Source organism: Phaethon aethereus (genome assembly GCF_964289735.1).
Source record: "Phaethon aethereus genome assembly, chromosome: 1".
NCBI classification, from domain to species: Eukaryota; Metazoa; Chordata; class Aves; order Phaethontiformes; family Phaethontidae; genus Phaethon; species Phaethon aethereus.
This window is the reverse complement of record NC_138575.1, coordinates 103,557,144-103,573,506: the sequence shown is the minus strand read 5'-3', so window position 1 is coordinate 103,573,506 and position 16,363 is coordinate 103,557,144. Positions and strand designations below refer to the sequence as shown.

General features: G+C 44.8%; 1 protein-coding gene across 1 annotated transcript in view; it reads right to left on the bottom strand.

Annotated features, from left to right (window-relative positions):
* The window catches only part of PTGFRN (prostaglandin F2 receptor inhibitor), a gene marked incomplete at both ends in the record, with an annotated part of 67,317 nt that extends 51,932 nt beyond the window's left edge, over positions 1-15,385 (bottom strand). Inside the window, one exon of the mRNA XM_081999599.1 lies at positions 15,325-15,385. Coding sequence (XP_081855725.1) covers positions 15,325-15,385 — 61 coding nt within the window. The remainder of the gene's footprint in view (positions 1-15,324) is intronic.
* Positions 15,386-16,363: the final 978 nt, after the last annotated feature.

The window sequence follows — 16,363 nt, the reverse complement described above, 5'->3', positions numbered from 1 at the left end:
TTTCTGCTCCAGTGTCCTTGCAGAGCTGTTCTAGGTCACACTATCTAATAAGACAACCTACATACAAAATGAGTAGCTGTTAATATTTGGGTGAAACTTGGCATATCCTGAAATTATTTAGTAACTAACACTTATAATCAGCTTACATTGAAACAGACAGTGGATTGCATTCACCGTAGGCATCCTCACATTTGCTACATTGGGAAGAATGGTTATGTCCCAGAGTACATTGTTCAACCGAACAAAAGAGTCTACAGCCAGACTTCACGCCAACAGAGAGCATGCCAGCCATTTTCTGGATCCTGAACTGGTACATGTACATAGCATAAGAACTAAAGAAGTCATTGCAAATTCCAAATACCCATTGCAAAAGCAATTGTGCACTGCAGACTAAGTCTCAGTAGTCTCTCCCAGCCACTGTATTAACACAAAGGAACAATTTTAGCATTGACTGAAACGAAATGATGTCTGCGCAAATGCAGCAGCTGTCTAACAGCATACGATATAGAGCAGCATAAGAACACAAGGGGAAAGTACACCACCAATTTCGAAAGTCAAGGGTGTTAAAATTAACAGGACTGAGCCACAGACACTCGTATTAGCAGCCCACACACTTTTAAACAGTGAAAGAAGGTTCTTAGTAGTACCTTTCAAGCACCTTTGAGATTTCTAGCTAATAGGCATCTCCCTGAACTGCCTCCTTCACTCGAGAGCAAACAGCCCTCAGGTAACAACGGAAATGTACTCAATGTACAGGAAGAGCTAATATTCCCCAGAGGTACTTCTGATTAGGCCCAGAAAGCCAAAGCGTGGAACGCTGCTGTCCAATGTGTAGAGCAAGCTCTGCCCCCTTTATCAGCACGTAGCCTGGAAGCCACGTCAAGCCAAGGAGACCTATTCACCCAGCTTTAGCACCGAAGACAGTATGAACTGACATACCCTTCAGAACTCAAACACAAAACACAGATCCATACATAAAAAAAACAGGAAGAAAATAGAAATGTGAAATACATTTGTACCACACCAACTTATAGCCAAGAGGTTTGCATTTGTCACTTAGGCCTTGAACTTAGGCCGCAAAAAAACTGAACTGAAAGCCTGATCTCACAAACATTAGCAAAAAAAAGGATAAGCAAGAAAGGCACTGAATGCTGTGCAGTATCAGGAAATTCCCCTTGCGCTCATGCTTAACGGTAACATCTGAAAAGATAGCATTGCTTGAAAAAGTCAGTGTTCTATCTAAGCCCCAGTGGGCAGAAGAAAAGGAGTTATGCCTTCATTAACACTCAGAAAGAGATGCAGTATACATGTAGTCAGACTTCTCAATGAACGGTTTAAAAATAAAGGATCTTCCTCACAGCTCTGCATCTAGCTGTGTCCAATGTCAGCAATACACAACAATTTAAAAACCATAACAAAAAGACTGACAACCTCTTCACACATAAATACAACAAAAATGTTTATTTCTCTTGTAATTTCTTAATTGTTTGTAAATTCGTACTTTAAAGCATCACAGTACTATTTATAATCCCTGCTCACTTGACTTTTATTTTATTGCACCACAAAATCAGCTGGGTTTAGCTCTCTGGTTGGTATGGCAGTCATAAATCATGTTAACAGCACTATCCTATAACAGAGTTTGTTTATTACTAGAGCACGATCAGAATTATTACTGTTATAAGAAAGCAACAAAGTACTTAGGAGGCACTCCTGCTGCTAGTGAAGACCTAAATAGAAGCTGGTACATACAGCATTTGCAGATCTCTAGTTAACTATACAACTTTCCTCTCACTTCACCCCCTGCCTCCCCAGTTACTTTTTCAGAAATAAGAACAGGTTTTTAGAGATTAATGATCCGAGGAGCATTTCCCAGGAGCTTAAACCAGTTAAAATCCACAACCTCAAATTAAGACATTTCAAAGAACTGAGGCAGAAGAGCACCAGCCATAATGCAATGCAAGAGCAGCCTACAAATGCCTCCACTGTTTGTAGTTTTATAGCCTAAGCCTACCAAGACTCAAAATGCAGGGTACAAAGCGCACAACTGGATAAGGTTTTGCCTCTCCCCAGTCAAAACACAGATTATTTCAAGATCTTTGTCCTTTTCACAAGGAATAAATAAGCCTTGGACAAGGGATTGCTAGGAAGCCTTCAAGTACGGAAGTCCAGCCAGTCTCTAGATTGAAAAGCAGCACTCTTTGCCTTTATCATAGAAGGAGATCCTCTTTGCCAAAGAGAACTGCTGCTTTAAAAAAAAAAAAAAAAATCAGCTTGACACTTGAGTAACTAATCTTCCCCAAGCAGTTTTATTTAAGGTATTTGTATTTTTTGCCTACCCCGTTCATGCTACTGTACTTTCATCTATTAGCAGTTCAATGCAAGAAATTCACTACCTGTCCATCATCTACAGTTGCTCAGCACAATCAGTGAGATATTCCAGAATTCTCCAAGATCCAATGAAAAAAAAAATCTCTACTGATGAAAAGAAGCATCTTCATTAGTCTGGCTGGTGGATATATTCTTCCCTTCTAATAATTATGGGAGTTTACAATTAATAAAGCTGTGCTCACATCACGCTATTGAGATTACAAAAACCTCTGGAAAAAGAACGCTCTCAGGCATAGTGCTGTAAACCATCAAAACCTCTTCCTCATTCCTAGCTGATAGGCATTTTAAGAAAGGGTATGTACATAGCTGACTGCCAGGGAAGAGTCACAAGCATGGTCAGTCACCTGGTTATCACTGAAAGAGTCATCTGTTAAGCAGCAGAACACAACTGAGATTATAATCAGAACCCTATTTTCTACAGGAAGGATACACATTTATACACTGTTTAGCCCAAACCTCGAGTGAAACCCAACCAACCAGATGTACTGTAAGCCAAGGCTGTAAATTATCTGCAGAGAGCCTGAAAGAACAGCAGAGGTAAAAGCTGCATCCTTGAATGTCAACACTAGAAGCTAATAAGAAATTTAGCATTGCTATTGTGGACTGTTTCAGCACCTATATATTTTTTTGTGGAAATGCGCAACAGATGAATGCTGAATTGCAGACGAAGACAGACTAAGACCATGAGACAGCACTGGAGTTACAAGAAACATCCTGCAGGAGAAGTTTAAAATGAGGCTCCTTAACCTCTGTCTGTGAAAAGGAAGAAAAAAAACCAGATTTCCTCAGCCTAGCTTCACAAGATCCTGCTAAGCCTGGATTTCACTCTGCGAAATGTTTGTGCCTGTTTCCTCCTTAAATGCCAGAAATGTCAAAGGAAGGGAAAGAAAACACTAACTCATTCCAATTAGTTTCTATCTCAACATAAAAAAATCTTGTGCAACAATCTGAGAGTTAGAAGATGCTAAATTGGGGGGGAGGGGGGAATCCAGAAGTGGACACTAGAATTTCTATATGACTATCACCACAAATTCAAAGAATGTTCTGCCAACTATTTCATTTTTTAGAGCTTACTTGGTTTTAAACTCCTGTTTTATTATTACTTTGGACTTGTGACAGGCACTTCCATGCAATGCATAATTTAGCATGCATGTGGCAGAAATCATCATCAGAATTGTAACTTCAAGTCACAGAATAACTGTAAAATCTAGCAGCAGTATTTATGTAATCACAGTGGTCTAAGGCAATATTCTTTAAAGCTTTCATTAGACCAGCTGATACAGTCAGAAGAGATGGCATACAGGTCCTTCTTCTGAAACAGATGCAGCGAGGAACCTCTAAACATGCACAGTTATACATTTGCTATTATCCCACATCAACGAGTTCAAACTCAGCTCAAGTTCTACAGCTTCTTAGAGTTCTCGCCTGTCAGAAGTAGGCACTCCAGTGCTTCTACCCATAGTGACTTTCCTGCAGAACAAAACACTCAGGATGACCCGGCAAAAATCCTTGCTGGTATTCATACTTCTGAAGCTACAGAGAAGACTGTTTAGGTAGGAGGAGTGGATTCAAATGCAAAAAAGTGAGGCAAATGTGACTTCATGTATAGAAATAGATGTTCTGAAAGAGGGCAAGAGAGAGATTCCACTTTCCTAAAAACACCAACAATATACACCACTAGATCAGCAGAATTCTCTCAAAAGAAGTGCTATTCCGGTTTTTCATCAGGCATCCACTGCCCTTTACCTACTTCCATACAAAGCATGCATGCCATCTTTATCAAGAAAAAGGAAAACCACCTCAGTACAGGCAAGCTAACTCAGAGACAGTCTCAGGCTCCTGCAGCAGAGGTTACTGAAGCAGAGCCACAGATCCCTGCAAGCTCCCACCAAGCATCCAAGCTACGCTCAATGTCTCAATGTATGAATCTGCCATCTCCAAAGAATGCCACAGCAGAACAGGAACACAGGTAGTCATACTGCTCCATTTTGCACATCTTTAGAGACTAAGTGTTCAAACCCAGCACGACTTACCCCTCCATACACACTACGGCCTCTGAGGAAGTACTAGAGATCGGTTTTAAACAGGGTAAATGTAACACTCAGGAGCAAATTTTGTATCAAATTATAAGAAAGTAGGTACATGCAATTGCCTGTGAGGAATTCAGGGGTCTTGCTTAGACAGGAACAATCGTCAGGATATTCCCTGTCATAATCTGGTGGCATACATCCAGGACTACACTAAGGTCTTAAAGGTAGAGCATTAGTTACCTCAAGTTAAAAATCTCCATGGCTGTTTGTATTGAAAGCAATTGTCAATTCATGAACCTTTCGAATTTATAATGCATGTAAAAACAATTGATGGGGAGGTGCAGAGGGATGTGGTGATGTTAAACAGTACGTGAAGCACTCAAATAACTTTGAAGGCCAAACTTCTTCCCTCACCCGTACAAACAAAACAGTCAAGAACAGGGCAAACAGGGCTGCCCGCTCAACAGCCTCCACGTGCATGTGTCAGACACAGCCAACGTGCATCTGGCTGTTTTGTACCAAGCTCACCCACCCTTGCTCAGGGAACGACCTTGTTGACTAGAACTGCCACTCAGTACCTCCTGCTATTTTGCTCAGGCCAGCAGACATATGTTTACTCAAATGAAGCAAAACCAGTAATTCATTTTACATAGGCCCAACAAAAGGTAGACACAAGGCTGAATTCATACCCGCACACTCAAAAGCGGAAAGCTCTAGCAGCACATTACCAAACTCCTTGAGACCAGCTGTCCTCCACCACCAACTCACAACACAGACCCTTATATCAGGTATCTTTGTCCTCCAACAATCGGTACAATGCTTTGAGCCCAAAGCTGTTCATCACATTAACCCTGTCAACATGACAGTTTGACATCTAAGCAAGGAGGTAGGGGGAAAGAAAGGTTACCTAACCTACAATCAGTCTTCTCAACAGGCCTTAAATACATTTAATGCACACAAGTCCTAAGGAAAGGGTCCTAAGGAGGTCCAGCATGTGTCATTACTAGATCTTCTATGTAGAAGAGGGCCCATGGTCCCCTCTCCTCACACCCAGGTACCCCAGGTAACTTTTTTCTTTTTACTCCCCCCCGTCCTGTGCACCCAAGGTCAATAAAGACCTTACACTACCAGGCCAAGATGAAAAAAATCATCAGCATGAAGTGCTCTTCATCGCTATGCCACTCATAGAATCCGCAGCTTGGGTCCTTGCTTCCTCCCTACCAAAACCTCCAAACATCTTCCCACACCCATGCACAGCCTGCTCTTCTTCAAGGCTCTGTGACTGATCAGTTTCTCTGAACACATTGTTTCAGCCCAAGTGGCAGTCACAGGATGCTCCTGTTAGCAGCCTCCTCTGAGGTGCAAACCTCAGTTGCAAGGCTTTAATTCCAAGAAACACCTGTGTACTTATGACAGTCACTTGATGAAAGTCCCACTTTGGACTGCAAGCAAGATCCTACAGCAGCAAGGCAATCCTGAGACTGGAGGATTACCGCTGACCCCAGACTGTCACTCATGTGAGAACAGTATTTACGCTGGACTTTGGCCAAATCCACATATGCAAAGCGAGTTCTCACCCCAATGCACCAATACCAGAAGTGTGACAAAAGAAGAAAATACAGAAGAAAGAAGCCAGCAAGTTACTTTGATGGCATATGCATGTTCCATGAGATCACTGTAAGGGGACTAGTTTCTTATCCTGGGTAGGAATTGTTAAAGCAAGGAGAGGACCCACCTTACAAGTCTGGGTACAGAAGTGCCCAGTGCATCTGCCCTGCATCCATCTGTAGGTTACTAGCCTTTGCCCAGATGCCCGAAGAGATAACTGTCTCTCTGCAGCTTCAGACAGGGAGAAAGATCTCTCTATATACATGCAAAACAAAAGCTGACTGCTCACACCAAGAGGAGGGTCAGTGAGAAATACTTTAAATCTCTGTTAACAGCTCCTTTCAAAAGTAGCTTTGGCCCATCTCCATTGATCCTTAAAGGTCCTTAAAGGTTTATGAGACAAAGTCTGGAACAGTGCACATTCCCTATACCCTCTGGTGATGAGCAGGAACAAGGATACCATCTGAACTCTCATTTATTCTTCAGCCGTTTTGGAAGGACATCCCCACCCAGCAACTCTATTCACAGTACTGCAGACTCCCCCTCACCCCTCCCTTTCAAACTCAAAATGCAGACACCAGCATCAATTCAAATGCCACAGCATACCCTGCAGCCAAGACTTTTTACCAAGACTAGTTTTTGGTGATAACTGTCCACCATCTCATGCAGACACACCTTTAACTCATTCTTCCATTTTAAAAAAGCTATTCCCCCCCACTTCCCTTTCTCTCTGGGAAGCGTGTCCTGCTCCAGTACTCTCTCTTCACCTTCCTTCCCCCACCTCTAATTTCTAGCAACAGCCACACTTCTGTGCCCATTGACTCCTGGCTATGTGTGCTATTTTCTCAACCTTTTTGTTTGTTTTTAGATAAAAAAACCTGACAAACCTAGGGATGTCATCAGTTTTGCAACTATTGACAGGTGGCCATCAATACAGTTACCAGCAACCAGGGCCTAGTCAATACCTTTAATGTCCATTCAACCCTGCTTTGTGACAGACATGAAAGACAGGGCTTACCTTGCTATCTCCCACCTCCAGACAATCACAGAGTGATGTTGTCTCTGATAAGCTGTCATGGTTTTTTTTTTCCCTCACTGATGAAGCCTGCTCCAAGCACTTAAGCTCTCTAAGCCAAAAGGTACAGCATGCCTTGTCTAAAACCTAACCCTGAGATCAAAGAGAAACAAGGTTGATGCAATAGACTTATTAGTCAGCATTAATTTAAATCTCCATACGAACTGAATAGAACAAGTACACTCTACATACAATATAAAGACTCTTTACATAGACACATTCCATTCACTGACACCACCTCCCATACACAGTATGTCACTGGGCTTCTAAAGAACATAATACTTCTTTTGGGAGATGGTGGAGGTTGTAACATCTGGGTAAATATTATGGGTGGTGCTCTGAAAGCACAAAATAGTTTGTGGCAATGGCAAAAGGCAAACGAAGATGCATCACCTCTCAAACCCTCTAGTACTCAGAAGAGGATCAGAGCACAGAGAAAGACTAACACCTCCCTGCTTATTCTAACCGTTTCCATTAACAAATAATTGCCTATTTTCACCTCAGTATTACTTGCCTATTCAAGCACAAATGAATACGTGTACTGATTAGACACGTTTCTGGAAAAAAGGGTATTGAAACTTAAATGATTATTCACAAATTATGCTAATTCTGAATTTTTCACAGAATTATTATGTTTGGTACCCTGAAAATTTAGGAAGCATCCTCTATTAGTTCAGTATCTGTTTCATATTAGAAGCCATTCTTTGCAAATGCAGGGGTCATGCTGCTTTTAAAGCAGCTCCTGCCAATTCTCTTTTGCAGGGCAGATTTAATAGCAAATTCCACTGCCACAAGATTCACTGTGTAATAATGAAGGCTAGTGTGTCAATAGATGAAACTGAACACATCAATAAGAAGCTGGCAGAGGTCCCCGTGGATGCCTCTCTTGCAACAATCATTTTACTGCGTGTAGGAGAACAATGCTGTTATAGCCTGCTCAAAGATTCCCCACAGCCACACCGCATCAAAGACTGACTGAAACACGATGCTAAATCTCTGCAGTTGGAGCTAACAGTGGAACATGCATGGAAACAAAGTCCTTTACATTGGCAATTATTCTTTTTAAGACTGGCAAACCTAAGCAGAACTAACTTTTGTCACAACTGGACTCTTGCTAACCAACAGGACCCCCAGTAATAATTCCACCAAACTCTTTTTAATGGCTACTGATATGGCAAGAAAAGGGTGACTCAAAAAGCATGAAAGCATGCAAATTGCAGTCATGAAGCACTAAGCAGCATAGCTAAACCACATCTTTAAGAAAGTGGGCAGAAAGGCAAGTCCAGACTAATCAAGCCTGTTAAACAGAAAGAGTGGTGTTAAGTTCTTTACTTTTTTTTTTGAGAGAGCAACTTACAGCAGGAGTTGTTTTACAGTCAGCATGAAGTAGAGGACAGTGAGGTACACCTGGGAAAAAGCTTGAGAGAAGAATTGAAGCCAGAGAACAGAACTTAAAAACCGCACATAAAGTTTACATTGATTTTTTTTTTAAAGACACATATAAGAAAGATGATATATATACTTCGTGTGCTCCAAGTAGCAGGCTCTCACAGCAGATATGATCAGTGATCCACACAGACCAGCACATTGCTCCAGCGTTGGCCAATTTGGCAGAAGGGTGAGAGAGACAAAAGAAAAAAAAAAGGGACTTCACAACACATTTACAGAAGTCTGAAACTGGAATAAAAAGGAGGCTTCCACTTCTCCACCCCCAATTGCAGCTGTAATTCTTTGACACCTTAAAAGCAATGTCAGAGCGCTTTCTCTAGGGACCTGAGACTAATTCCCTACCAAGCATTTACAAACGGACACTTTTCCAAGTCTTACAATGTGGCCAAATTTGGACATTTTTCATAAGAACAGCAAAAGCCACATTCTTGATGCAAAGTTAACTCTCCAGCCAAATTTTCCAGCTCTTGCTCTAAAGCATGGAGGTGCTAGAACTTCTGAGCTTAGCAGCTGAGATTATTATTGGTTTAAGAGCAGGGAAGGGGAATTGGCCAGAACATGCGAGGAAAAAAAAAAAAGCTGCTTCTCCCTGCTCCCTTCCCAAGTGTAATGGTTGGAAATACTGGATATTGGGGGGGGGGGCTGTACTTCCTACAGAAAAAGTCAACCTGTGGTAGAGACGCAGCCCAGGAAATTTCAGTGTGAATGCCTGAAGTCTTGCAGAATAATAAACAATTTAAGAGATGATCCTCATAACACCTCATAACAAAAAGTATCAAGCAGATATACTACAGGCATTGCTGGCAGCCCTGCCTATCAGCAGATGTGACAGCTTGCCTGTGAGATCCAGTCTTTAATTAGTTCTCATTCCTGAAGTTCACAAGTCAATTAATTCCAAAAACCATCCTCAGATACTCTTTTAAAGGAAATCCTCTCCAGGACTCAGCACCTTACTCACTTGCCTATTCTTCCCATAGCTCTAACAGTTCAGATCCCTTAAAGCATCCATGCAAATTCCATCTGGCCATACAGATTATCGCTAGTTAAATACTTCAGCTTGCTTCAGCAATTCTTCATATTTCTGCAGCACTATTTTGCCATTGCTGCATACAAACAGTTCTCCAGGCTGCTTCTTCAGACCCTGTCATATAAGGCTTTCCCTGAAACTTGCCTCATCTAGTGTAATGAAAAGGAACATCGACTGCGACACTACCACAGGTTTCAAGCAATCCCCATGGCAATTACATCAATTCAAATCTACCAGCGTTACCATATGGCTTCAAAACTATACAAGACTCAAAGGCATTTAGCAACACTGGTTCTACCTCCTAGCTAGCGTGCTTTTAAACATAGTCAAAATTCCATAGTTAAAGTTGATAACTGTTTCTACTGGAAACTCAGCTTTGAAACCTCTTCTAACTCCAGAGGTAAAAAAAAAAAAAAGGCCATCCTTTTTTCCATCTCAGACTTCAGTTAGAAGAAATAAGTTATGCTGTACCATTATGAAAGCTTACATGCAAATGAAAAAGCCAGTTTCTGATAGGAAACTCCAAAAACTAAGAAACATTTTTAAGTTTCATAATTTCTGTCTTGCTTATCTTATTTGAGATATGCTGATGATCTGGAAAGACATTATTCAAGGGTTTTGACATCTGAGCAGCTATTATTCAGATCATCTGATCCCAAAAGCAGTTTGGTCTGAAACTGAATTTATACCTCTACACCTTGCAAAACCTAATGCATAAGGTGTACTAAAAGTTTATCTCATTATTTTTAAAGTATTTCTCAGCAGATATTCAAGGCTTGGAAGAAAGCTACAATTTGAGGTTTTCTAAAGAATCGACTGACAAAAAAACCCAGACAATTGGAGAACTTAGTATCTCATTGAAACAAGCTCATTCCTTCTTTAGGGCAGGAGATATTAACAACCCAGACAAAAACTGCTTATGTTACAGCCTCTCCCGGTCTTGTTCAATCCAGTTTTGGGGTAACTTGCTCAGGTAAGGAAATAAGGTCATGCAGGAAACTGCTTATTATTCTTGGACAGAAATTGAAACATTGGTATCCCTAGACAATTCCACCTTACAGGTCTCTAGAAAACAGACTTTATCACTTATTACTGCAGCTCTGAGAAAGCAGGACATCTAGCAGGGAGAAAACTGCAACATCTCCAGTGAAAGTTAAAAGCAAAGTATTAAAAATACTTTTATTTGCATTCTGATCTAGATTCTTACTTTACACTCCAACTAATATCTTTATTTCAAAACTACTAGAGACCTTGAATACACTGACATAACCCCTACTTAGACCCACCTCATATTAGCAATGTTTTCCTCAAGTTCTTTTCAACGTCAAGCGATTGATTTCTATACATAACCAGAAAGAATTCACATTTTCAGATAACGTGTCTATTTCCCTTCTTTCTGAAACACAAAACTTCACACACAAAAATATAGCAGTGAAAGGCATTTAAAAACAAATAACTGAAATGTTCGCTTTCTAAAAGTATCTTACTGAGATATGTAACCATTTCCCTACTAAGAAAACATACAGGTCTGTTTTGCAGGTAAGTGTTTGACAAGAATTATGGAGACTGAGAAAACAAACAAACAAAAAACCAAACACAAAAACCCACCACACAATACCAAATCAACCCATAAATTTATTAGATGTGAAAGCTAAAATCTCAAATGTCCCTGAATGTTTGTTTATACAGCTAGATGGGTGGATATATATTATTTCTTAAGTACATTCCCCTCTAATCAAGCATGTGGCTGCATTTTTAAATGACCCCTACTGCTTACTTCAAATCTTGTTCAGGCAGGTTTATACCTCAGTTCAGGGATTAGAGCCAAATACAACAGAGGCTACCTAAAGAGAGCAAGCTGTTGCTATGTGGAAATGTAGTAATCGAGAAACCTGGAGAACAACGTTGAAGGATTTCAGAAAAAGCACCTGGACTCCCTAAAAAAGTAGCCCTGGACAGGAACCTACAAAGATGCACAAGAGCCAGAAAAGGTGACTAAGCTATCATTTGCCAACCCAAAAGAACACAGGACGTAAAGGAAAAAACACTCACTGCTCACTCTGATTCCCACATCTTCCCACAGCCTACATGCTACGAAAACACATCAGCATGGCAAAGCCACATGGAAAGCACCTTCTCCTTAGCAACACCACCTGCCCTTCAGTGCCTCACCAACCCAGTTCCAATGCTCCCTACGTGCTTCTACTGCTTTAGCAGTCTGCAGCCATTAAGATCAGGACAGGCTTGTCAATATTTTCCCTTTGGGAGCCTTTTTAACCACCTCGAAAACTACAACAGAGATAGGCAGGCCTAGTTGGCAGCTCCTTCTCCGAGTACTAGTGAGGATCTGAGCCTGCCTTCTTCCAACAGCAGGCAGGGAAAGGTCACCAGCACCAGCCCTGGGCTCACCGGTAGGTGAGCAGGCAGCAGCAAGGGAACAGGAAGCAGATTCCACTCTAACACACCTTGAACCCTCCATGGGCAATCATCCTTGCATCATCTCTCTGCCCTAAACCTTGAGGCTCTCCCATTTTCTAGTGCTTTCACTTTAGCTGCAAATGCAGGGAAAGATTAAAGCATGCTTTTCCTTGAAGTTCATGATCACAATAACTTATACTAATTACCAAAAGCTTTCTATTGCAGAGCTTGAATTAAACCTCAATTCAAATGACTAACTGTTGTAGCTTCTGAGGAAAAAGAACAAAAAAAAAACAATAAAGAATTTCCGATATGAGCTGTAGGAAACAACTACTCATACATACACAAGGCTCCTGGGGATCTAGCATGCTGGAACTGACTTTCATCGTAGTGGACAGCAAGCATCACACAGGTCTAAATGGTAGTAAGAAAAAGGCTATCTCTGGGAAACTCATCATCAATAGTTTTCCCCCAGGATCTACTGAGTGCCTGCTCTCCTCAAGCCCCATAGCACTTAAACAAAAAAACATCTTTTTCAGATAGACTGACATTCTTACCTTGAATCTCAAACAAGAACCAGGGCAGGGGGAATCCAGGAGCTGCAAGTCTTACTGTTTAAACTACAGTTTAAGCCCTGGGAAGCACCAGATACCTGTTTTGGTTTTTTGGACCCTTTGTCATAGGAGGGATGTTTTGGTTCCCAGAGCATTTCACAAGTTGATTAGGCAGATTGACTGCAGAATGAAATCACACAGAAAACAGGCAAAAGCAGTGCAAAATGCCCTCATGCTGCCCTCCCTTAGAATCCAGCCACACCAGAGGAGGGAAGAGAGAGACTAGATCAGGCCTTAATCTTAGGATCCACAATCTGCTTACTAACACTGACAAGTGATTACAACAGTACTAGACTCAGGAGAAATGATGAGGAAACATTACGTGTTACCTACAAATACTTCAGCCATTTGTATTATTCACCGGGTTATTTCGTAAAGATCTGAACAAAACAATCAAGTCTAAGTACATGCAAGGGAAGAACTCTTCCATGTTTCAACTCCTTCCCTCCCACCTCACTGATACAAGAATTCCTGAACACCTGCAGCACATTAGTTAACCAAAAAGCCCAACCTGTCTCTCAATTAAAGAGCTGCTAGAAAACGCATGTTCACAAAAAGCACACTTTTCCCATCCAGAGTGACAGGATGAGCACCTTCACAACCTTTTAACATTTGTAATATCTCATAGAAGCTACCAAGTAACGGTATCAGAAGATAGCTGCACCACAGCATACGCCACAAGTAATACTGAAAAGTTCAGGGGTTTTTTTCCCTGCACATAAAAGTACTTTCAATTTTAACAGCACCATTCCAATAAAAAAAAACAAAAAAAAAACAAAAAAAAACAAACAAAAAAACCCCCCACACCCACAAAACACAAACAGAAAAATCCCCAAAAAGGCTACTCAGAACATTCAGACAAACCTATCATGAACAGTGACCTGGTATCTGTGCATGCACATTTTAAGTTCTTGTAATTATTTCATCTGGAATTAAGAAGGAAGCAGCTTTTCTGCTGCACATCATCCTTAATAGCTGCATGACCTTGAGTACTTTATGTGGGAGTCCCGATTTTCCTCTTGTCCTACTAAACCACTCTCTTGAAAAATTTTATTCCCACTCTGTTTCTAAACAAAAACACTGAAGGTGTTCTCTCCAGTTCTTCACTGTTTCCCCAGCTGGCAGAATGCCTATATTGTGAAGATAAACGAGATGACTAACCTCAGCTGAAAGTAAGAAAAAGCAGAGTGGACATCTTTCTGTGATAGAATCTTGACTTGTAGACAGACACCCCTCTGCCCCGATTGCCTCACTGCCTGAAAGCCACCTCAGGAAGAGACTAGGAAGAAGCCGGGTTTAGGAAGCTGAGTTTAAACTGTATCTACTCTGCAGACCTGACTATGAAAGATTCAACGGCCAAACAATGAGGAAAGTACTCTGGCAGACTTTAAAAAAAGAATTAGTCATAGCAATGTCAAAAGTACAAACACAAACTAAGTCAGCAAATTAAGAGTTTTGTTTAAAGGAGAGCTGTTGCAGCATAGGGTTGGGGCACTGTTTAATTACTCACTCCTTCCACCCCAAATCGGGAAAAGGCTGTAATTAGCCAAGTGGTCCGAGTCAAGAACTGCATTTGTGGGGCACGCTTGTTCACCAGCACCTGAAGTGCTTCTGACTGCACAGAGCTGACACAGAACCGCTTAAATAATACGGATAACTATCCTACCTGAACAATCTTCTTGTTCTCTAGATAAACTTCAGTAACACTGTTCGCAGCAATGCTACATGTACAAAGTTCCTTTACAAAAAAGAAAAAACAAACCCAAAAACACACAAAAACCCCACCACCCACCCTTTTGTGTAGTTTTTGCTCTGAAGAGCAAACAGCCTTTACTTCTGCACGCTGCCCGCCTGGCACCGACACCAGTAAGGAACAATGCCACATGTTAAGCCAGCGACAGCTACACAATTACGTGAACAAGGCATAAAAGATCAACTACGCGATTATCCGTTATCTCTTAGCAGGAGAACTTAACGGCAGAAACAGCAAGCCCCAAGAGCGCAGGGGACGTAATTGCTACCCTCGCAACACCCGTGTGCCCGGAGAGCCGGGGTCTCTGCGACCGGCATGTGGGGTCCCCCCTGCGGTTTCCCTCGTGGAACAGGCAGAAGATGCCCCCCTTCCGCCCTGCAACGAGCCACTTCACGCTCTGAGAGGTGAAATTTCACTGCCCTTACCTTACAGCAGCCACAGCTCCCGCTGTGCGGGAGCAACTGCCGCTACGCCGTCACGTTACCCCGGCCGCCTGTGGAAGCCCCTCTCACCGAGGGGCCACGCCAAGCAGCACCCCACGCGCCCCATCTCTACTCTGGAGGAAGGCCCCTTAAAGTTTCGGGGAGATACCCGGCAGCAATCCGCGCTCCGACCCTCGGAGTGGCGGGGGGCGGGGGGGAGCTGCGGAGCCGTTAGGGCTGCGCCGGCCGTTAACGCCCGCTGGGGGGGCCGGGAGAGGGCGAAGGCGGCGGCGACTACCGCCCGGCCGGCCGGGGCAAGGCGCTTGCCCGGCCCCCGCCGCCCCTGGGAGGGTAGCGCCCCAGCAGGGTTCCGCCGCGCCTCAGGCGGGCACGGCACAGCACGGCGGGCGGTTCCTCCCGGCCGAGGGGCCCGCGCCCAAGGGCCCGGCCCTCCCTCGCTACCTGCGGGCGAGGCGGCCGAACACAGCCTGGCCCGGCCCCTCCGGGCCGCCCTCCCGGTCGCGCACCCCGCGGGCTCACCGAGCAGCAGCAGCAGGAGGAGGAGAGGCAGGCAGGACACCCTCTCCCCGCGGTGCCCCATGCTGGCGAGGAGCTGCGCGGATGCCTCGCCCTACGCGAGGGGGGACAGCCGGCGCACGCACTCTCCTTCGCCCGGGCACCGACAGCAGCGCGCTCCTCTGCCGGCCGCTCGCTTCTCACTGCCCTGCGAGCGCACGGAGCCGCCCGCCCGCCCCGACCGGCCGCGCCGCGCGGCGCAGCCAACCACAGAGACAAACTTTCCCCAGCGCCCGCCCCCGCGCGCTCCCGCCCGCAGGTAGCGGGGGCGGCGCGGGGGTCCGGCCCGGCCCCCACCCGCTTAAAGGGGAGGAGAGCCGGCCCGGCCGCCGCTGGCCGTGGGGCGGGCAGCCTAGAGGCGGGCGGGGCTGTGTGGAGGGCCGTGCTGCCCCCGGCCTGCCGGGCCGCCGCGCACACGTGGCCCGGGACAGCCCCGCTGCCGGCAGCGGCCGGTCCCTGGGGAGCGGCCGTTGGGCCCTGCGGGAGCGTGGGGCCGCCACGGCGCCGCTCCTGCCCCGTCTGTGGGGCCGGCCCTTGCAGCCTGGGGTGCGGTCCGCTTGTGCCCGCGCCCCTCGCATACGCGTATGTTTCCAGTGTGCGGATCGGCTGCTGCCTCCTTTCCTCACAGACACGCCCCCAGCGTGGGGTCCCCTCTGGCCGCCTCTGCCTCTGCACCCATGTAGAGAAATACTCCACAGCCCTGTCCCCTCACACAAACCCCAGCCAAGGGCTGCCAGCCGGTCCGCGCTCGCCCCTCCGCCCCAAGCAGAGAGGCTCCCGCACACTCAGTCACACAGCCCGAAACACAGGGTCCGCTCACGTCCCCTGTCCACGCACAGCACAGCCGCAAAAACAACAGCCCAGTGGGCCCACTCGTGTCCCCGCCCCCTCACCGCCCCCCGGACACATATGCCGGCAGTGGGCCTGCCTGTGGGCCTGCCCAGGCTCCTGCCCGCTCTCCGCCGCAGTCCCGCCGGCCTCACGGCCTGGGACAAGAGAGGGA